Source organism: Myxine glutinosa, chromosome 1, assembly GCF_964187855.1.
Source record: "Myxine glutinosa chromosome 1, kmMyxGlut1.1, whole genome shotgun sequence".
In the NCBI taxonomy this organism is placed as follows: domain Eukaryota; kingdom Metazoa; phylum Chordata; class Myxini; order Myxiniformes; family Myxinidae; genus Myxine; species Myxine glutinosa.
The window spans coordinates 233,418,985-233,443,435 of record NC_136261.1 but is presented as its reverse complement, the minus strand read 5'-3'; the positions used below and the strand labels follow the sequence as shown (position 1 = coordinate 233,443,435).

The 24,451-nt window shown below is 43.0% G+C and overlaps 1 protein-coding gene across 1 annotated transcript in view; it reads right to left on the bottom strand.

Annotated features, from left to right (window-relative positions):
* LOC137435018 (nebulin) overlaps positions 1–24,451 on the bottom strand; it is a gene marked incomplete at its 3' end in the record, with an annotated part of 363,563 nt that continues 339,112 nt past the window's right edge. The window contains 13 exon segments of the mRNA XM_078785019.1: positions 1–99; positions 324–428; positions 538–642; positions 1,937–2,029; positions 4,834–4,947; positions 11,000–11,110; positions 11,359–11,469; positions 13,558–13,662; positions 15,650–15,754; positions 16,747–16,848; positions 17,007–17,120; positions 19,466–19,570; positions 19,772–19,873. Of these exon segments, the coding sequence (XP_078641145.1) occupies positions 1–99; positions 324–428; positions 538–642; positions 1,937–2,029; positions 4,834–4,947; positions 11,000–11,110; positions 11,359–11,469; positions 13,558–13,662; positions 15,650–15,754; positions 16,747–16,848; positions 17,007–17,120; positions 19,466–19,570; positions 19,772–19,873 (1,371 nt within the window).

Here is a 24,451-nt window from a genome sequence, read left to right as displayed (position 1 = left end):
GAAGTTCTTTTGGTTCTCCCTGACTCGAAGTATTTCTGGAGTGTCTTGCACAGAAATGGATTTTCCTTTGTTTTTCTCGGATTCTGCCTTGTATTGCAGCTGTAGCAGAAAGACACGTTGGTGGGTTCATTTCAGAGATGCACACACAAGGTAGTATTAACATTCCGTGTGCATTACATCGCCCCTGCCCACTAAACAGATCCCAAGGAAAGGTTGTACCTTTCTGTAAAAGGAAAATGTTGTAGTATCGTAAATCTAAAGTGGAAAACAGTGAGTGCTTCGCTAAGGCAACTGCGAAGGAAAGAGCACCTTAAATTGCTTACCATGCTGTAATTCTTTTGGTTCTCCTTGACCCGGAGGAGCTCAGGCGTTTCCTGCATGGCTGTAGATTTTCCTTTAATGTTCTTCATCTCAGACTTGTACTGGATCTGCACAGCAACGGCAAGAACGGCTCGTCGTGGCTTTAAACATTTTTCACCTTTTGCAGACTATTAGGTGATAGTGTTTCTCATGTTTTGTTTTCTCAAAGCCACCAACCTCACTGTAGAGCTTCTTGTTTCCCTTGCATCGTTGCATCTCTGGAGTGTCTACGATGGACGTGCACTGTACCAAGCCTTTTGCAGCCTCGTCTTTGTATTGTTTCTGTGTGCCAGAAATCATGTCTAGTAAATGTCAAGTAACACCGGCTTTGGGTTGATTATCGTGGCCTGTGATGTCAACAGCAAACGCCTTGTACAAAATCCTGGTCCTTAGTGGAATTATCACAGTGTGAGGAAGGTAGGAGGAGGAGGTTCTAAAAGTTATGTGAATGGCATCTTACTATAATTCACCAAATGTCCGTCCGTCTGTCTGTCCGTCCATCCGTCCGTTCGAAGGTACCGCAAAAACGGCTGAACCGATCGCAACGATATTTTGGGTGGGTAATCCTGGGACCCCCTGGAGTAAAATAGGCCATATTGTTTTTCCAATTTTCCCAAACACGATTGAATAATATTTACCGATATGAACAGTGATGTGGCTTTTATTGAAATTCTACAAATACTGTTTAGATTTTGATGAGAATTACGAACCTGCAGCGAATCCGGAAGTGGACAGATGACGGCAAGGTGTGGGTTTGATAATATCCCAATACAACCGTCATTCAATCGTAATGTTTAATCGCTAAACGTTAATCGTGTTAATCGTTTTGTTAAAGTATCAATTGATGATTGGAATTCAGTGAATGCAATTACGATTTTGAATTCGTAATTGTGTTCACCCAACCGTACGGAACTTCACATCAGGATTTTAATATTTGTTTATGTCACGAATGTTGTTAAAAGTTTATTTTTTATATTAATGCTATTTAATTTGTGATTGTAGTTATGCTGTGTGGAATAAAAAAGAGATATCGAGTTCAAGTGAATGACGAAATGCCGTGATGGTTTATACTTTCTAAACGTGAAATTCGCGGATCGCCATACGCAGATTCGCCATTGACTTGGTATAGAACAAACGTACCTGTTTGTTTGCGAACGGGTACGTTTTTCATGGAAGTCCTTCACGAACTTGCTGTCTATGTCTGACGTGCGACTGAAGGTGCTCCAGGATTGTGGAATTTATTGGTTTCATGCTTTAGCATTCGCCGTTTCTGCATTGTCTGTTTGCTTCTGGCCCCCCACCCGTGCGTAGCACGGGTACCTCACTAGTACTCATAATAGTCCAAGGCACACGAACATTTCGTATTTTTCTAAAATAAATAATTATTTTTTATGTTTACAGGAAATATACTTGAAGTATTGATTTGTATACACATCTCTCTTTTTTGGAGAGTCTTGGTCTATTGAAAGCATCTGATTTGTAGAACATTTTGAACACCTCCATGCACAGTCATGAGTAGTAACTAAGTGAATAATTGAAAAACAGTTATTGGAACAAGGTATTGATCTTTGCTCACCTGGCTGGACATGGTCTTGATGTGCTGTGCGTGAAGGATATCTGGTGTGTCTATAATGCTGGTGTAGGACATATCCTTCTGCTTGTACTTTATCTGTCACACAGAAGGTGAGCAAAAGGTAATCAATTAGCTGATGATAATGACCACCTCATAAGGAGCAGCAGTCCACCCTCCCTGTGCTACCCTGCATTGCTTTAACCATTATAGTTTCACGACTAAATTCAACATGGCTGCTCTGGTTAAAAAAAAGAAAAGAAGGAAATATTATTTCTTTAGGACAGAATTTATTTATTCGTATGCAGCCTGTTGCTGCTTGGCTGCATCATTTTCTGGGGTAGCAGCTGTGCCGCTGATGCAGTGCCCCTTTACTATCTAGCTGGTACTCATTTTGTCAACCTCGGAAGGATGACAGGCTGAGTCGACCCACCTGGTGTTGATTCAACAACCGACCGGGATTTGAACACAGGACCCTAGGATCTTAAGCCGGCCACCTTCACCGTTAAGACAACACCAGGCTTGAGAACAGAATGGTGGCACCTTTGGAAATCATGCACCTGCCATAAAGGCATTTCACTTCAGGAGGACTTTAATGAAACCTGCCAACATTAATAAAACTGAGATTTGACATGAATATAAGGAATCACCATGAAAACAATTCAAATGCAGGAAAATGTTTCGTTTAAATTCAAAGCAAATGCAGTGAGCATTGCCAGATAACTGTTGAAGCATTTTGGGTAAAATAGCTGTTCGTTGTCCATGTAACACGCAATAGCACCGTGGGATAGTCATAGCACATCATGCGTTCTGCTAAATTTGTCGCTTTTTATAATCCTGGTACTTACCTAATAAAAGCAGGTTTCATTGGTTTCTGCATTTAAAACTGAAGGCCCCACCCAATAGCATATCTGCTTATTAGGCAAAGCTTAGCCAATCGAGAGCAACTACACCAGTCGGTGATGCCTTCAGTTTTGAATATGGATGTTTCGGACCACGGCCATTTTTTTTGCAAATTTTAATTTCTACGTTTCCAGGTTTTCTGTACTATTCACAAGTGCGTGGAATGGACGCAATCATCTTAACGAATATGTGGTGGATGAATGTTCCAGGATTTGCAGCATGTAATTTGAATCTACACAGCAACAATTTGGCTCTTATAAACACTCATCTTACTATAATTCACCAAATGTCCGTCTGTTCCCAGGTACCGCAAAAACGGCTGAACCGATCGCAACGAAATTTTGGGTGGGTAATCCTGGGACCCCCTGGAGTAAAATAGGCTATATTGTTTTTCCAATTTTTTTTCCCAATTTTCCAATTTGTCCAATTTCCAATTTTTTCAATTTTCCAGTTTTTCCAAACACGATGGAATAATATTTACCGATATGAACGGTGATGCGGCTTTTATTGAACTTCTACAAATACTGTTTAGATTTTGATGATTTGCGTGTGATATGATTTAACGGATGTTTATATAAATCGTTTAAAATAAAAAAGCCTTCAATTTCTGATATTTTGCCTTTTCATTTGGGCCTCCCAATTGAAGCCCCGCCCATAGGGCCGGTACCGTTGCTAGTATCTATAAAACACTGTGGTGTTTAGAACATCACACATAGGAAGCATCAGGTTGAGTAAAAACACAGCTGTTGGTTGTTAAATTGGGGGTGGTGGGGGTAGGGGGCATCGTTGTCTGTTTCATATTGTTACATCAAATTTCAGGGGAAATAGTTTATTATAAGGCCTATGTAATGACTCTCACTAGTAATGATTTTGGAGATAGATTTTTGAGTTTATACATCATATCGTGAGGAATTAACTGTGGTTTATGAGATTCGTGATATTTTTGAAGAGAAAAAAAAATCAAGGTTCATTAAGAGTGAGTTGACAAAGGATAATAGGTTGGGTTGGGACAGTGCGACTACAGTTGCATACAAGCAAGGGAAGGTTAATGGAGGTAGAAACGAATGCATGTAAGAATGGAGATGACACAAGATGGTGGTGCACCACTTGGAGGGAAGAGCGCAATTTAACCACCTTAGGAAGGCAGTTTCACAAACGCGAGACAAGAGGAGCAAAAGAGTGGAGGTGGGTGGAAAGCCTGGATCTTTTTTAGTTTAACTAGGAAGGGATTACTGGAAGAACCCGGGCATCTTGGAGAAGCTGGAGACGGATGAAGGGAGCAGAAAGAGGGCTAGACAAGAGGAGAGGCACAAGAAAACAGAAGCCACCAACATTTTGTCTGCGATGTGAGAGCAACAGGACTTCAGCTTCTGCCTCATCACGGGAGATACCAACAATGTTGAGAGCTTTGTATTTCACATAATTCAGCAGAACGAGTGAGAGAAAGACGGGATGGCGGGAGAGTGAGAGAGAGAGAGAGAGAGAGAGAGAGAGAGAGAGAGAGAGAGAGAGAGAGAGAGAGAAAGAGAGAGAGAGAAAGAGAGAGAGAGAGAGAGAGAGAGAGAGAGAGAGACAGAGAGAGAGACAGAGAGAGACAGAGAGAGAGACAGAGAGAGACAGAGAGAGACAGAGAGAGACAGAGAGAGACAGAGAGAGACAGAGAGAGATAGAGAGAGACAGAGAGAGACAGAGAGAGAGAGAGAGAGAGAGAGAGAGAGAGAGACCGAGAGAGAGAGAGAGAGAGAGAGAGGAGAATGAAAGAGCGAGGGAGGGAGAGAGGGAGAGGGGGGGAGAGCGGAGAATGAGAGGGAAAGAGTGAGGGAGGGAAAGGGGGGGGGGGGGAGAGAGAGGGAGGGAGAGGGGAGAAGAGAATGAGAGAGGGAAAGAGCAAGGGAGGGAGAGGGGGGAGAGAGAGAGTGAGGGAGAGAGAGAGAGGGAGGGGGGAGAATGAGAGAGGGAAAGAGCGAGGGAGGGAGAGGGGAGAGAGAGAAAGTACTCACATCACTAAGGATGTCTGTGGCATTGCTGACACGCTGGGACTCTGGGTTGTTCTTGTCCAGCAGATACAGTCCCTTGCCTTTGATTTCAGCATCCATATCCTTCCTGTATTCTTTCTGCAAATCACAATGGAGGTGATGCGGTAGGGAGCATTCAAACCTTTGTGACCAGTTCCTTTATCTTTGGGAATTATATGATGAAGACGTGACGAGAGTAAGATAAGCCAAATGTCCTTTTTCCTCATCTACATTTCATCATATGAATACACGTACTGCATTTAAAACACGAGAATTCAAATTGTCCAATGCTTGAACTTAAACCACAGAGAGGCAATGAGTCAAGAGAAGTTCAAACCGAGCTTACGATTTTCAAAATAAATAAATAAATAAATCACAGAATGAGTCAAGTAAGCTTTAACACAGCATCATGATATGGCAATGATTCTGCAATTAAGAGGATAAATGTCATCATGGTGACATTTAAAACTATAACGGCACTCGGTAGAGAGCAAACCTCCTCCAGGCCTGAACAGTTTACGTTTTGTATCCCACTGATAGGCCAGATCTGCATCTGGACCTGAAACAAAAACTAATCGGCTTATTCTTGTCACCTACCCAACTTATTATCCATCAACTTTTGTCATAACTCGTCCACAACCATTTTAAATATCATGCTACATATCGTTTTGGTCCCATCTCTCAATGCTGAATAATCAATTAAAAAACTAAAAATTAATCAGATCTGGATCTGGATTCGGATCTTCACCAAGATCGAATAATTTCGTCCATGAAACTCCAGGTGTTAGAAACTTTAGATAATAACCATCTTGGAACTAAGCGAATGTATTTCCCAAGTTTTGGACTGAGTATCAAACATTTGTCATACATATTCAAAACTGAACAACAACATGCACTTTAAGGCCATTTTCCCTGCTCGAGCGGGGGTTAGCCTTGCGGTCCCCATGACAATCTTCTCCATTTTGTCCTATTTTCTGCATCTCTCCTTGTTAACCCCCTTGCCCGCATTTCTTCTTCCACCATCTTTGGCCAAGTCTTTCTCGGTCTTCCCCGTCCTCTACTTCCTTCTACATTAATTTGCATCACTCTTCTCAACCAGTCACTTTCATCCTTCCTCAACACATGACCAAACCATCTCAACCTGTTCCTCTTCACAACATCAATCACAGGCTCTATTCCCATCATCTTTCGCAATTCATCATTTGTCTTCCTCTCTCTCAACGAAACTCCGCACATCCATTGAACCATTCGCATTTCCACCCTTTCCAGCCTTCGTTGCTGCTCTACGTTCATTACCCATGTCTCGCTCCCATAAATCATAACACTTCTCACACATGCAGCATACACCTTTCCCTTCAGCTACAGCGACACTCTCCTCCTCATCAGCACACCACTCAGTTCCCGAAACTTCTTCCATGCACATCTCACTCGAGCAACCGTTGCCGAGTCTGATCCACCTTCTCCATTCAGCATGTCTCCGAGGTAGCAAAATGTTTTCACACCTTCCAGCTTCACGCCGTCTCCAAGATCCAACTCAACATTTCCTCCATCTGCAGCTCCCTCTGTGCACACCTTACATTTGAATGTAGCTGCCACACTGGTAAATGACCCTCTCAGACCACTACATTTTTGATGAACCTACTCAGCGCACATTGTACATTGAATGGAGTTCACTCCGACACCCTTCCTGCACACAGCACAGGGCCACTTCCCAGTTCTTTCCACCTCACCACATGCTTTACCACTTGCCATCACCTTCGTCTTTCCGATATTCACCTTCAGACCTTTTGTCTCCATACATTCCTTCCACTTGTTCATCTTTTCCTTCAGTCCACCCATACTTTCCGCAATCAACACCAGATCATCTGCATACAACAACTCCCACGGTAAACCCTCCTTTACGTTCTGAGCCAGCACCTCCATCACAGCTACAAATAGTAGTGGACTTAGTACCGACCCCTGATGCACTCCCACCTTCACCTCAAACTCACCACTGTTCCCGTCCTTCATCCATACAGCTGTGCGCGCTCTTTTGTGCATTGCCATCACTACTCTGGTCAACCATTCCTCCACTCCTAACTTCCTCAATGCCCATGTCAATACTTTGCGTGGAACCCTATCGAATGCTTTCTCCAGATCAACAAATCCAAAAAACAACTTCTTCCTCTTCTCCATGTATTTCTCCTGCAACTGCCTCACAATGAAAAGCGCATCTGTCGTTCCTCTTCCTGGCATAAATCCAAACTGCATTTCGTCGATCTTCACTTTCTTCCTTATCCTCCTCTCCAACACCCTTTCCAATACCTTCATTCCATGCTCCAATAACTTTATCGCTCGGTACGAGCCACACTCCAGAGGGTCACCTTTCCCCTTGTATAGAGGGACGAGGGTACTCAGTTCCCAATCCACTGGAATGCGGCCTTCTTTCACCACCAGATTACAGATCTCTGTCATTCTCTTCACACCCCAACTTCCTGCTGCCTTCAACATATCTCCCACAACTCCCGTCGGCCCTCCCGCTTTTCCACTCTTCATTGCTTTTATCGCTTCCTCAACTTCCTTCTCAGTTATCTTCTCTGCCGTTCCTAAAACTGGGTTACTCTCTATGTTGCCATCCCATTCATTCTCTGTATTCAACAGCATTTCCATATATCTTTTCCATCTTCCTTTAATTCCATCTGGGTCGACAACGATTTGTCCCACTTCATCCTTCAAGCAACTCACCCCCATCACATCACACCTCTTTCGCTATGTGCTTTGCAATCCTGAATACTGCTTTCTGACCCTCTTCCGAATCCAAGCGTTCTCCGAACATTTTCCTACATGCCTCCTGCGCCTTTGCTACCTCTTTCTTTTCAGCCTTCCTGGCTGCCTTATAACTTTCATGCTCTGCTGTTTCTGCTCCCGTACCCTTCGCCTTCTGCCACTCCTTGAACTTCTTCCTCTTCTCGTCAATCCTCTTTCCAACTTCATCATCTCACCACCATGTTTCCGAGTGCCTCGGTGGTCCTTTTGTCCATCCACATACCTCACCAACGGCTCCCAACAGACTAGCTTTCATTGACATCCAACCACTTTCAAGCTCAACCACATCATCCTCTACCCTACTCAGCCTCTCTTTTAATGCCTCCCTTACTGTCACCTCCTTCAACCTCCACACCTTCATTCTTGGTTGGTACTTCACCTGCCGTGCTCTCCTCGCACCTTTCACCCTTATGTCGCAGACAACCGAGTGGTGCTGTGAAACAGCCTCCTCCCCCGGGATCACCTTTGTGTCCCGGAGGTGCCCCCTATCTCACCTACGCACCATCAGGTAGTCAACGGTTGTCGTCGACCCACCTGACGTGTATGTAACAAGCTTATTATCCTCTTTCTGGAACTGAGTATTACAAATCAACAAATCAGCTCCATCAGCAAACTCCAAAATCCTTTCACCTTCTCCATTTCTCACACCATATCCGTAACCCCCATGAACTCCCTCAAAACCATCCATACTCCTTCCCACATGTCCATTCAGGTCTCCTCCCACCACAACAACTTCCTCATCTTTCACGTTTTCCATCAGCTTCTCTATCGCACACCAGAACTTGTCCTTCTCTTCATTGCTTCGACCAACCTGTGGAGCATATCCCGAGATGACGTTCACCAAGAGCTTTCCAATCATCATTTTCACCATCATCAACCTATCACTCACTCTAGTCACACTCACCACACTGTCTACAAACTCCTCAGAAAACAGGACACCAACACCATTCACGCCCTCCGGGCACCCTTGCCACACAAACTTGTATTTCTGTCCATGCCTACCCTTCACCATTCTCACACCACTTCCCTTCCATCTCGTCTCTTGCACATAACATATGTCCACTCTTCTTCTGACCAATATTTCCACCACTTCTCCTGATCTCCCTGTCATTGTCCCTACATTCCATGTCCCAAACCTCAGAAACCGATCTCCACTTCGGGCTGCACCCTGCCCATATGTAGTTGTAATTGTCATGGTTCTCTTTTTGAGGCAATGTTTTTATGGCCGGATGCCCTTCCTGACGCCAACCCTCTTAGTCGTCTCTTACGACACGCAGGGATACGGTGTACCTATTCTGACCAGGGTACACACTGAGAAACGTTTAAAACATGGAAATTCGGGGGGGGGGGGGGCGGGGGGGGGCGGCGTCAGCATCACGGCTGCAGTTTAAACATATTCCAACAATATCCAAACAGAACCATGAAAACCATGAAAACCAATCTGGGAAAAGTCTCCAAGCGAGAACGTGGATTTGAGAAAGAAGGAGCAGAGGCGGAAGAAAAACGAGATACAGGGGGCGGGGCACAAGTCGAGACGAGGAGGAGAGCGACAAGCACGTGTCCGGGAGGAGAGAAAGAATCAATATAGAATTCTTTGTCTAGGGAGGTGAGGTGAGGGGGAGAAAATAAAAGAAACAAGCATTACAGCGAAGGAAAGAACCCAAATCGACAAAACACCGACGGGGGGAGGGAAGCCCCAAGTTACCAGGCCGCGCACGAGGTACGACCCAGAAAACGATTACCTACACACAAGTTTGTACGAATTACAAACCAATACCAACCAGAAACACACAATAACACGTACACAGCAAAATAACCAGTGGAAATTTGACAAAGACAAGAATGGGAAAACACTTAAACTTCGATCTGAAGTTTCAAAACTTCAATATTCAAAACTGAAGGCACCACCAAATAGTATAGTTGCCAGGTACACAAGCCTAAGGTCTAATGTTTCATCAAGAGACCTAAAGTTTCAGTGGTCTTCATTCAGGAATGTGTAGGCACCAAAAAACAGGTGTTAAGCATCCACTCAATGGGTTGTGGGCCTCATGTGACTGCAACAAGATGGTTAGAAAAGTATTTTATTTTAGAAAAGAAAGAAAAGAAATTATACCATTAAAAAAAAGTATTTTATTTCATTTATTTATCCATTTTTTTCCTGCCCTCTAAACAGTCCAAATTCCCAAACTGTATCAATTTCCAACCTTTATCTCGGAGGCATATGGGACTTTCGGAATGAAATTTTGCATCAATAATGTGGATATAAAGTATGTGGGTTGACCTAATTTTTGGCCTTGACCTAATTTAAGGTCATGACGTAATTGTAGTCATTTTAACATTTTAAACTATAACTCGACTAAAGCTTGTGCGATCGGAATGAAATTGCCCTCTTGCTAGATTTGCCCTCGAAATTTTTTTTCATTGCTAGATAGCTTAAGGCAAGGCACATTTAAACTTAATTTACATAATTTTAAACAGCATTGAATTTACATTATAATGCGTTGGCTTAGTTGGTGTTGGTGTTGGCGTAGCGGTTAGGGTGCTGGCTTGGGATCCGAGGATCCTGAGTTCGAATCCCAGTCGATCGCTGAATTAACACCAGGGGGGTTGACTCAGCCTGTCATCCTTCCGAGGTCGGTAAATTGAGTACCAGCTTGCTGGGATGAATGATCCCAGTGTGTACCCCGGTTTAGAATAGGTACACCGTATCCCTGCTCATCGTAAGAGGTGACTAAGGGTTGGCGTCAGGAAGGGCATCCGGCCGTAAAAACTGCCTCAAAAAGGGAACCATGAGGTCATGGGGCCCGGAAGGCTAACCCCCGCTCTAGCAGGGAACATGGCCTTAAAATGCATGTTGTTGTTGTTGTGTATTCATTGAATTTACATTATATACTTATGGGTTAAAGGTCAAAGTCTTACATCCTGTGGAGTCTAAACCATCATTTAGGATTTTCTCTTTTTTCTGCCAATGTCAGGACTTTCTGAAAGTAATTTTGCATCAATAATGGGAATACAACGTATATGGAGTACATATTTTTTTGGACTTGACCTGATTTTTCAGGTCATGACCCAATTATAAACATTTTAACATTTTTCACCACAACTTGACTGATGTTCGTCTGATCAGTAAGAAATTTCCCTTTCTAGATAGCCTAGAGCAAGCTGCATGTATGTAGTTTACGTAATGTTTGTAATGTTCTAGAGTAAAGGACCCAAGTATGTAATGTATGAAATTTCACATCGGAGTCCACACAACCTCAGGGGAAGTAATGATATGCTCAGGTAAAGCAATATACAGTATTAAAATGATGGCAACAAAAAAAAAAGGAGGAAATTTTTAAAGTACCTCATTTAGGATATGTGTGGCAGCCTTGGCTCTCAGCATGTCTGGCGTCACTTCCAGTCCAGTCAGGCCCCGACCTTTGGTACCCTCTTCAAAGTCTCGCTTGTACTCTTTCTGCATAAGCATAGACCCACATTATTATTGTTGTTGATAATGACCTCATAGAAATAATGCGAAGTTTTTCATCAAAATAATGCAGTAACAAATTTGATACATGGTTAGGCTCGCTTGATTGAGCTAACTCCAGTATTTTTTTTTCATGTTTGTTTGCATTTAGACATTGACGGCTTATTTAATGCAGGTGTGCAGTGGGTGCATGCCATATTGAATGAAGGTTCCTGGATGGACATCCAAAAACTTACCCCCTTCATCAGGCTGTTGGCATATTTGGCCTGCAGTTGTGCAGGAGTGACCTCGAGATCAGTCAAGTTCTTGCCCTTGATTATTTCCTCAAAATCCCGTTTGTATTCTTTCTGTTGGTGTGAATGAATGGGAGTGTTTAGAAAGGGGTTGAAAAACCACACCGGACAAATTGCCAAAAAAAACCCATGAACTTTCGATAAATTAATGCAACACAGCTTAGATGAACTAAGGGATTCTTTTGAAAGTTTACAGACTTTGCACAAAATTATGAGAGGGAGAGAAGGAGAGAGAGAGGGTGAGACAGACAGAGAGACAGAGAGACAGAGAGACAGAGAGACAGAGAGAGAGAGAGAGAGAGATAGAGAGATATAGAGAGAGAGGGAGAAAGAGAGACAGAGAGAAGGAGAGAGAGAGACAGAGACACTGACAAACTGTTCAATATCAAGGATACAACCCTTCAATTCAATAACCCCTCCAAATAGCAGGTCCTAGTTATGTCCGTTGTGTCCATAGGTTGTTATGTCCGGTTGTTATGTCCGTAGGTTGTTGAATCAAGGCAAGGGCGAGTGATGGGGAGGATGGGGTGGGGTAGAGAGAGAGAGAGCGTTGTGGAGGATGGGGTGTGGTAGAGAGAGAGAGCGATGTGGAGGATGGGGAAGAGGGGTGTGGGGGGAAAAGAAGAGAGGGGTTGAGGGAGACAGAGAGGTATCATGGAGTACGGTAGTACTTCACATATGGGAATGGCTTGGGAAAAATGGCCTCCCCATCAAGTGTGTACAAAATTATATGCTTATAAACTACTATAGAGTGAATCCATACGCCTTTAAAAGCTATACCTTTTCTCATCAAACTTTTTTACAACAAGAATGAAAAATATGCCAGAATACATCGCTGAAGTACCAGATCCAGAGATCACAAAATTGCCAAATTTTTCATCCACCGAACTGTTGATAAATGTACAATAATAGCTGAGGCAATTACAATGATTCCAATGGAAGGAAGCGACATTTTTTATTGGGAATTGTACCGTACCATAACAAAAAAAAAATTTTTTTTTAAATCGGAATGACAAAAACTAATAAAACCACAATGCACCTCTGTGCGAAGCTGCATCTGTGCGTGTGTGACTTATACATTTGCCATGATCGGTTTTACAGTTTTGGTAATGGTGGCATTTCTGGTGTACGTGTGAGTCTTCCTGTCTCTTGTAAGACACCCATCTAGTTCTGGGAGAACTAAACAACCACAACCTGTTGAATGCCATTTACGAATCCGCAAAGTGAGAAGCTCTCTCCTAAAACTTACTGTATCCCGTAGAGTATCTGTCATGGATTTCAAGGCCTCATGCATTTTAAAGTGTGACAAAATTCATAATTTACGAAGGCAAATGGACCAGAGCGGTCTGCTGATGCTTTCTCCGAGGTTCACAGGGGGTCATACCGGTTATTGAAAAGAGCATTCTACATTTACCTTTCCATATACCGTATGCACACTATTATTCAAGCAAATTGTGCAGCACTGAACCTCCCCCTTATGAAAATAGATGTGATCATGTGACCCCTTTATACGGCATCTACTTATTGCACATACAGTATGGAGGAAATTGTAAATGCAAACAATGAGAAAAGGAACAGAAGAGAAGACGAAAGTGTTGTGTCCTGTTATTACATTAACAATATAAATGTTCATGAGTTTGGACTTGAGAGGACGCTCGTAAAGTGGCAAAGGAAGCAGTATGGAGAGAGGGAGATGGCGGATCGAATAAAAGCTGTAATCTCACTCCTGTAACAGCTGATAAGTTTGGCCGCATGGGCCAAAAACACTAACCCTACCAAAACAACATTTAACAATGTAAAAACGAAGATATGGCAGGGCCACCACTTTTATGCTGGAAGAGCTGGGCAGAATTCGTCTGCACCCGAGAACCGGAAACGGATTTGACAGGAATGTACTGCCTGTGACGACGATTTTATGTCTTGTTTTCCACGCATGCACTGAATGAATGAACTCTTTTTTGGTAGTACAACATTTGGTGTGGTGTTTCATGTCATGAGTCAATTATGAGAAAATATAATACCTGTGGTTATTGTTTGTACTTGATACGATTCCCAAGATGCACTTGCATCAGTTTTTTTTATTTTTTATTTTAAAGAAGAAGACCTTCCTTGGGTTTTAAACGCCCCTCATTTAGCACACACCTCACTCTGCATGTGCTGAGCCTCCTTGGCAGTCAAGTACAATGGAGTCTCATAGTCCAGCATCGCTTTGCCCTTGTTCCTCTCATATTCTTCCTTGTACTTGTACTGCATTCGTCATAACAGCAAAAAATATATTAATGGGATTATTTTTCTAAGTTGTATGGTTTCTTCATCCTATGGAGTTCTATATATATTTATTCCGACTGAAATGCCATGGTTTGTTGTTGTAATTATTGATAGTTATCCAAGCGTGGTTCAGGCTGTCATGAACATTTGGACCACGGTGAGTGATGAGGTGTCAGCACCTCGGGGGTTCAACTTTGTAGAGTTACTTAGGGCAAGAATTTGGAATTTGACCAGGGTGTCAACCATAGCTCACCTCCTCCTCACTGAAATACTGGGGGTTTCATTAACATCCATCAGCAATTACCACAGGTAGACGGGTTCCCAGCTTCATGCCCATCCAACGGATAGAACATGTTTTTGGTGGTAACAATCTGTCTGTGAAGCACCAGTGTGGGAATTTGTAGTCGGGTTGAGATCAAACCCAGTCAAGACAGCTCAAAGGCAAGTGCACTACCTCTGCACCAACCTGTCGGACAGTAATAGCAATTTGGCAAAGCTCTGTCCTGTTAGACTGATAGAGTTGGCAAACCTCGAATTATGCTGTGAGAGGAGAAAGAGGCAAAAACCTTCATAATTAATATTAGAACAAGAAAAAGAGCAATCAGAGATTGCAAACCCTCGCCAGGATGTATTTTCAGTGGTTTTTAAGGCTTTTGTGTTAAAACAAATATGGCGGCCGAACCACGTGACCGATGACGTCATCATTATTTTTTTTCTCCACCAGTTTATGCCGACATGGCGCTCAAGAAATTTCATCTTGATTGGATGAAGTTTTGTACTTGTCGAATTATGACATCATAATGGAGGCACCTATGACATCATCATTAACATATTTTATTCCCCATGGAGAGTTCTTTACAATGAGCCACGTCTTAATTTTTTCCATTCAGCACTTTCCGAGATATAGAGGTGCAAAGTTGTTCGATTTTTCCAAGATGGCGGCCGAACCACGTGACCTATGACGTCATAATTATCATTAAAAAATTATACAGGTGGAGTTGCACCTTTGGTGAAAATTTCCTGTCAATCGGACCAACGGTTGCAGAGAAAATCATATTTATTCTGTGCGGACAAACAGACAAACAAACAAACTCAAATGCAACACCCCCTCCTCTGGCGAGGGTAATAACCTGTTGGATGATTGTCTTTAAAGAATGCATGAGAGGGAGTAAAATGATTGCTCCTTTTCAAGAAGTTTCAGACTCACTAACATAACTTCTATATACACAGGTGGGAAAAATATGTGATGTCTGCAGGGAAACTACACAGAATAGGACAAGCATCCGTACGGAGTTTTGCTGATGGAAATAACATTTTGTTTCCCTCTCACCTGTTATATTTTGCAGATGCCACACACATTACGTAAGAACACTTCTCCGAGATAAATAGGGGTGGGGGTTTGGGGTTGTGGGTACAGTCTGAACACGATCTCAAAGTCTTGTCCGCGTCTTTAAATCAAATAAATGGTTGCAACCCTCCCTCATATTCATGGCATTAAGACCAACACCGATCTCACAATCTAATCACAGAGCACACGAGAGGATTCTAAGCAAGGATCATGCTAAAGCGTTCCACGCTGAAACGGTACTTCATAAGATTCACAAGGTTACTTGTACCCGGAAATCTGCATTTGATGATCATGTACCTGGATTGGACAATACATCATGGCAGGATTTCTACATCTTATGATTTGAGTCAACAACTTCGGCAAAGTTAGCATTACATTGTTTGATTGCTTAATTTACCATGTTTCTTTTTCGAAAAAAAATAATTCAAGTGAAAGATTTTTTTTTATTGTGAAAAATGCATTTATCAGCAAAAACAAACAAAAAAAACTGCATGATAATGACATTTGGCTCATAAACCACTTCGTTTCCAGTGATAAGTTTTGCTGGAAGTAAATACTTGAGGTGGGGCAAGAGAGAGAGTGTGTGTGTGTCGGGCAGGAATCGTCTGTGCACCTCACCTGGCTCTGCATGTCAGATGCCTCCTTGAAGTGAACCTTATCTGGTGCATCTGGCACCAGGAGGTATTGGCCCTTATTTTTCTCAAATTCCTTCTTGTACAGATACTATTGGGTGGGGCAAGAAAATGGGGGAAAAAGTACCGCGGGGCACGTGTCCCACACCTAACGGTTAAAAGGTAAGCATTTCGGCTGTCGTCGCGGTCTGATCAGGGACCGCACAGTTGGAATAATGGTTGATGGTTGAGCTCATGGATTAACATGTGGGAAGTAAGGATGATTAATAGTGACGATGGGGGTGCGGGCAGCGATGGAGGAGGTTGGTGGGGTTTGATGTTAACTTCACTCTTCACAGCAACAGGTGGGCATGACAGGGTAAGGGCATGGGCATGACATGACATGACATGGGCATGGGCATGAGGGTAAGGGCATGACAGGTAAGAAACTAACAAACAGAAGAACCCTGCTCAGCTTTTCTCCAAATGTTTGTCACACTCGGATCAAAGCGATGGGAAACTTCTGCCGGTGTATTTTTTTTGCAAGCATGAGACGGTGTGTTAAGAATGTAGTTTACACTCCTGTGAGCAAAGAAAATGAAATGTATTCCAGCATGTTGGTGCTACACTGATTTTTACATTAAATGTAAATCGTTTATTTCTCACTTTTAGCCTGATTTGGTAATTTAATCTCGTTTCATAAAAACCCGATGAAATGAGTCTCAAAGGGTGTGCGGGAGCATGGGATGGTAAAAGTGCTAATGACATGCACACAGTGATATTTGTTATTGACATCAGTCAATTTACTGGAAAAAAGGGGCACTTTGGAAAGGTCCGTAGACCATTCCAGGCAGAGGTGATGAAATAGTAGGAGGTCTTCATTGGAATGGAACGTGGTTAGTGCACAAGGTGGAAACGGATGACAGGATACATCTCATACACTTGACCTCACCACAACCACTAAGACCACCTTTCACATCACCGCAAAGATCAACTCACGCATCTTTTTCCAACAGGAAAAACCACAAACGTCCACGGTGGAAACACCACCGCAAATCCAGGATCAAAAATTCATTCCAGTCGCTCCACAAATGTCCTACTCACCTGGCTGCTCAGTTTGCTTGTGGATGTGATGTGCTGCATTGCCAGTGACTCGGCAACATCGATTGGTCGTTGGACCTTCTTCAGGTCCGCCTTGTACTTCACCTAAGGAGACGGAGAAATGGAGGTGTTTTTTTGGGGCTCACTGACGTCAAGCACTACCGCTCTTCTATTAATTTATCTTCAATGTAGCTCGTTGTGCGTCTGTGGAATTGTTGGTTGCATGAAAACCTCAGATAATTAGGTTGTTGCATTAACCTTACCTCGCTCGCATTGATTGAAGCATCCTTGAATGACTTATATGAGCTGCTTTCTTTCGGATCAAAGAAGGGCCTCTTCCCTTTCACTTCCTTCACAAATTTCTCTTTGTACTTCACCTAAAAATCCCACACAAAAAGCATATGTGACCAAAAAACAGCTGTTGAGATCCCATTTACATTTTGCTGACAGAAAACCAACATGTAATCCCAATTATCCAATAGAAATCTCCACCGTGATATCAACTCGTATTCAAGCCACCACACACCTCCAGGAAGCTAAGTGCAGCAGTAGTTTCACAGAACTTTGTCATTTGTGCAAAAAGAAAATGAACATATGTCACCCACAGGGTGAACCGTATCTTGCCAAAATGTGAACATGAGTGACTTGCTTCAGGTCACACTGAGGTGAACAGAACTGCTATAAAAATTGAATGACCTTCAAAATGACCTTGAAGGTCAAGGCCGATCGACACCAAAAACTAATCAGCTGAGCGCCATACCACACCCTATATACCCACCAAGTTTGGAGATCATAAGATCAAAGTTACTCAAAAAATAAGGGTTTCGTTGACCTCCATGATTGACCGCAAAGTGACCTTGACCTTTGACCTTGACCTTAATAATTTCGTATGGTGAATAGTATGTCTTCATGACCAACGCACATGAAATATTGAAAGATTTTGATTAGAACTGAGGAAATAATTTTTTCATGAAAATTCCGTTTTTTCGTCATGACGTCATAGCGTCAAACTGTTTACAGATCTGGGAAGCACTCATCAAGGGCATTCATATGAGGTATTACTCGATATGGTACCTACGATTTCAAAATTTGACCTTGGGGTCAATAATTTTCGACCTCCAGCGCTAACCATGAAGGTCAAGGCCGATCGCCACCAAAAACTAATCAGCTGAGCGCCGGACCATATACTAGATTCCCATGAAGTTTGGAGACGATCCGATCAAAGTTACTCAAAAAATTAGTGTTTCGTCGACCTCCATGATTGACCACAAAGTGACCTTGACCTTTGACCTTGACCTTCAAAATTTTGTGTGCTGAAGGGTATCTCTATAGGACTCTGATATGCGAAGTTACAGGAGTTTCCAATAATAACTGTGGTCTACAGAGTGATCTAAACGTGAAAAAAAATTATGTCACCCACAGGGTGAACCGTATCTTGCCAAAATGTGAAAATTCCGTTTTTTCGTCATGACGTCATCAAATGACGTCATAGCGTCAAACTGTTTACAGATCTGGGAAGCACTCATCAAGGGCATTCATATGAGGTATTACTCGATATGGTACCTACGATTTCAAAATTTGACCTTGGGGTCAATAATTTTCGACCTCCAGCGCTAACCATGAAGGTCAAGGCCGATCGCCACCAAAAACTAATCAGCTGAGCGCCGGACCATATACTAGATTCCCATGAAGTTTGGAGACGATCCGATCAAAGTTACTCAAAAAATTAGTGTTTCGTCGACCTCCATGATTGACCACAAAGTGACCTTGACCTTTGACCTTGACCTTCAAAATTTTGTGTGCTGAAGGGTATCTCTATAGGACTCTGATATGCGAAGTTACAGGAGTTTCCAATAATAACTGTGGTCTACAGAGTGATCTAAACGTGAAAAAAAATGATTAACCACAAACAAAAAAACAAACAAACATACAAGCTGACTAATACATCTTGCAAAAACTTCGTTTTGGCAAGATAAAAATGACCAACGCACATGAAATATTGAAAGATTTTGATGAGAACTGAGGAAATAATTTTTTCATGAAAATTCCGTTTTTTCGTCATGACGTCATCAAATGACGTCATAGCGTCAAACTGTTTACAGATCTGGGAAGCACTCATCAAGGGCATTCATATGAGGTATTACTCGATATGGTACCTACGATTTCAAAATTTGACCTTGGGGTCAATAATTTTCGACCTCCAGCGCTAACCATGAAGGTCAAGGCCGATCGCCACCAAAAACTAATCAGCTGAGCGCCGGACCATATACTAGATTCCCATGAAGTTTGGAGACGATCCGATCAAAGTTACTCAAAAAATTAGTGTTTCGTCGACCTCCATGATTGACCACAAAGTGACCTTGACCTTTGACCTTGACCTTCAAAATTTTGTGTGCTGAAGGGTATCTCTATAGGACTCTGATATGCGAAGTTACAGGAGTTTCCAATAATAACTGTGGTCTACAGAGTGATCTAAACGTGAAAAAAAATGATTAACCACAAACAAACATACAAGCTGACTAATACATCTTGCAAAAACTTCGTTTTGGCAAGATAATAAAGCAATTTGAATTTTTCTAAATATAAAAAAATTGGTTTTGTGAGGCCTGCTGTTATAATTAGTCATTCAGTTTCTATGGTGTTGTGCAGCTCCAGATTATCTTCCCTAACTACTGTATAACTCCAGCTAAACGAGTATAAGAAGTATTCCCCAAGTACTCACCATACTGGTCAAGTTGGACACCTTTTTTGCCAACTCAATGTCCGGCCGTCCCGGGAGAGCACCAACACGACCCTTTTCTTCCTTCGCTTTCGCCCTGTACTCGATCTACAACACGAGAACACTGCTAGCTAAGGATAACCACCACTGGTAACATCCGTCGATTGAGAGGTAAAAGGTGACGCAAAGACAATAATTAGATTGAAAGTCACCGAAAAGTCATTAGATCAATACCGATTTTTCTTTACTCTCCTTTAATCCCTCCTCCTTTAGCAACACAATGTGACCTCTGATGGTGGTATTACTTACCTCACTGATAAGCTTGGCCGCATGAGATGCTTTCTTGATATCAGGACGGTCTGCTATTGATGTGTATGATGCTTTTGCTTTTCCATCTTTCTTGTACGCAATCTGTAGAACAAAATCAGTTCATTGAAAAGCATGTGCAAGTAATAACAAAGCTCGATGGATTATACAGTGCCTTCAGAAAGTATTCACACCCCTTGACTTTTTCACATTTTGTTCTGTTACAGCCTGAATTAAAAATGGATTAAATTCAAATTTTTGTCACTGATCTACACAAAATACCTCTTAATGTCAAAGTGGAATTTTTTTTTTTTTAGAACATTTTACTAAATAATTAAAAATGAAATACAGAAATATCTAATTTACATTAGTATTCAACCCCCTGAGTCAATACTTTGTAGAAGCGCCTTTAGCAGCGATTACAGCTTTGAGCCTTATTGGATATGGGGAGTTTCTCCCATTCTTCCTTGCAGATTTTCTCAAGCTCTGTCAAGTTGGATGGGGAGTGTTGGTGAACAGCAATCTTCAAGTCTTTCCACAGATTCTCAAAGGGATTCAAGTCTGGGCTTTGCCTGGACCACTCAAGGACTTTCACGTTTTTGTTCTGCAGCCATTACAGTGTTGCTTTGGCTGTATGCTTGAGGGCATTGTTCTGTTGGAACGTAAATCTTCACCACAGTCTAAGGTCTTTTACACTCTGAAGCAGGTTCTTCTCAACGATTTGCCTGTATTTGGCTCCATTAATTTTTCTCTCTGTCCTTACAAGTCTCCCAGTCCCTGCCACTGAATACAATCCCCATAGCATGATGCTGTCACAACCATGCTTCACAGTAGGGATGGTGTTAGATGGGTGATGAGCTGTGCTTGGTTACCACCAGACGTAGAGCTTTGGATTCAGGCCAAAAGAGATCAATTTTTGTCTCATCAGACCAGCGAATCTTTTGCCTCATGCTCTCAGAATCTTCCATGTGCCTTTTTGCCAACTCCAGGCATGCTGTCATGTGCCTTTTTCTCAGGAATGGATTCCGTCTGGCCACTCTCCCATAAAGCCTAGATTTGTGAAGTGTTGGAGAGATTGTTGTCCTTCTGGCAGGTTCTACCATTTCAGCCAAGGAACTCTGTAGTTCTGTCAAAGTGATCATTGGGTTCTTGGTCATCTCCCAGACCAAGGTCCATCTTGCCTGGCTACTCAGTTTGGTCGGACAGCCAGCTCTAGGAAGAGTCTGGATAGTTCCATATTCCTTCCATTTCCTAATGATGGAGCTCACTGTGCTCTTGGGAACTCTCAACATTTTAAAAATTGTTTTATACCCTTCCCCAGATATATGCCTCCTCACAATTCTATCTCGGAGTTCTACAGACAGTTCCTTGGACTTCATGGTAGAGTTTCTGCTCATCTTTGAGACCTTATATCGAAAGGTGCATTTCTTTCTAAATCATGTCCAATCAATTGAATTAGCCACATGTAGACTCCAATCAAGTTGTAGAGACATCTCAAGGATGATCAAATGAAATTGAATGCACCTGAGCTCAATTTGGATTGTCATAGCAAAGGGGTTGAATACTTATTGACTCAAGACATTTCAGATTTTCATTTTTAATTATTTTGTAGAAATTTCTAAAATAATTTATACTTTGACATTATGGGGCATTATGTGTAGATCAGTGACAAAAAAATCTCAATTTAATTCATTTTAAATTCAGGCCATAACACAACAAAATGTGAAAACAGTCAAGGGGCATGAATACTTTCTGAAGGCAATATATATATATATATATATATAAATATATATATACATATATATATATACATACATATATATATATATATATATACACAGAAATTTGACTTGAAAAAAAAACAGAAACGTGTTACGTGTTGAGCAGATATGAGCCCACTTATTGTTAACATCCCAACAATTTTTGACAAGTTCAAAGTGATTTTTACCAGCATTTGTATTCATTTGTTTTCAAAGTTGTGGCATCTCATTGGTCCACTTTATGCCTGGGCCAGAGGGGTCTATGGCTGATGGCATAGCAGGCAATTTCAAAAGAAAAAAAAGGGTCAGTTTACTGAACAAAAGGACTGAAGAGCTCTCAACATTCACTCTGAAGCATGTACCTCTCTCACCAGCCATGGCTCTTCAGCAAAGGACTTCTGCGACTCACTGGGACTGACACAATCTGTCAATTTCCCGACCCGGATCTCAGTCAACGGAGCATCTTCTCTTCTGGACTTGGTTATGACTAACTTCCCTGCAAATGTCTGCTGCTCTTCTTCTGCTCCAATCGGCTCATCTGATCATGTGCTTGTTAAAGTGGACATCTCTCTGACCATTCTCAGAGAGCCTCCTCAGCGTCGACGAGTCTGGCATTTCACTCAGGCCAACTGGCACGGTCTTCAAGCAGCCATCAATCATCTGGACATGTCTCCCATCTCTACCGCCTCTGACATCAACTCATCCTGGGAATTCTTCCAAAGTAAATTGCTCCCTCTCATGCACAGATTTATCCCATCTCGTCTTCAGTTGTCATACCCTTCCTCCCGTCCATGGTACACGGAATCTTGTGGTGAGGCTGTGGCCCAGAAACAACTTGCTTTAGTCTCCTGGAAAGCAAATCCAACGGAAGGAAATCTCATTTCCTTTCACAAAGCCCGAAACAAGTGTGTGTCCACCCTCAGGAGAGCCAGGAAACAATATCTCTCCGTTCTCAAGACCGAACTCTCTTATCTGTCTCCCTCTTCCAAATCCTGGTGGTGTCTGGTCAAATCTGTTTCTGGTGTTTGTTCCCCCTCCATCCCCTCCCTCACCTCAAACGGCTACACGGCTGACTCCGCACGTGAAAAAGCTGAATGCCTCAACTCTGTTTGCCTCTAAATCTTGTGTCCCAAACCCATCCCTCTCTGTACCCACCGTACCCAGTCGTACCCAGCTGCTCCTGGACTCTGTGTCCTTTCCTCGTGACAAGTTGGAAAAGTTTCTGTCAACCCTCGACTCTGATTCTGCAACTGGACCTGACGGCATCAGCCCACGGGTCCTAAAATCCTGTTCTTCCGCTCTTTCACTCCCTCTATCTGTTCTCTTCACCCTCTCTTTTGCTCAAGGTAATCTGCCATCTACTTGGAAATCAGCCAACATCACCGCTTTGCACAAAAAGGTGCAAAAACAGATCCTAGCAACTACAGACCAATCAGCCTTCTCCCAATTATCAGCAAAGTCATGGAATCCATCATTGCTTCAGATATGAAATCTTTCCTCTTCTCCAATGGCTTGATCTCTGACCATCAATTTGGTTTCAGACCTGGTCACTCTACTCTGGACATGCTGCTTCTGCTTTCTCAACAATGGATGGAGGTCCTCAATGCCAAACAGGAAATTAGAGCTGTCTCCCTTGACATATCACGTGCCTTCGATACGGTCTGGCACCCCGCTCTGCTCACCAAACTCTCCTCCTTTGGTATCCATGGAAATCTCCACGCATGGCTGGCGGACTTCCTCTCTAGTTGTAGTCAACGTGTGGCCCTGAATGGGTTTCTCTCATCTCCTCTTCCTGTTCAGGCTGGAGTTCCCCAAGGCAGTGTTCTGGGCCCTGTGCTTTTTCTGGTCTTCATCAATGATCTCTCTGACTCTCTTGAAAATCCTCTCTATCTCTTTGCTGATGACTCTACTCTCTGTCACTCCATTCCTCATCCCTCAGATCGGCAGTGTGCAGCCTCCTCACTCTCTGCAGACCTGGACAAAATCACAGACTGGGCAAACAAGTGGAACATGTCTTTCAATCCTGACAAATCTCACACTCTTACGATGTCTCTCCGAAAAGACCGACTGGCCAACCCTCCCATCCACTTTCTGAATAATCCTCTCCAAGAAGTTCTGTCACTCAAGCTTTTGGGTCTCACTATCTGCCATGATCTTTCCTGGGAAAACCACATTTCAAATCTGGCCTCCAAAGCCAGTCGCCGACTGGGCATCCTCCGTCGTGCGAAGTCCTTCCTTGGCACACCCAGGAGCTCCTCACCACATACAAGGCTTTCATCCGCCGCTCAATGGAATACTGCTCTCCCCTCTGGGCTGGTGCTCCTGCCTCACACCTAGCTCGTCTTCACGCTGTTGAAACCAAAGCGTTCAGAATCATTGGAATCTCCCGCGATGAAGCTAACTCCAAGGGCCTTCCACTCACTCACCGCAGGCAGGTTGGTGGTCTTTCCGTCTTCTACCCACTCCACTCTGGCCTTGCCCCCCCAGCTCTCTCTGGGCTCTGTCCCCCAAATATTCCTACAGGTCGCACAAGATCTGCCTGCAACCCTCTTATGGTTAAACTGCAAAAATGAAGTCTCTCTGCTCACCTTCACTCCTTCATTCCTCTTTTCTCCCACCTATGGAACAAACTCCCTCACTCTCTTCAATCCCACTCCACCCTCCAGGTCTTTAAAACAGCTGTTCACCACCATCTCTTATCTTCCCCCATCCAAAACCTTGATCTTTTCTACCCCCGCTAATTTCACCCCAAATCCTACACTTTTTTGAAATACCAACTTCTGTCCTGGAAGTCCTTGGTGTCCTTGGTGTCCTTGTGTTTTATACTTCTGCCACCCCCACCCCCCCTTCCCACGCCTCCTCCCCCCAAGCCCTCTCCCTCCCACACTTCTCCCTGCTCTCAAATGTTGTGTTTGTGTGCTTC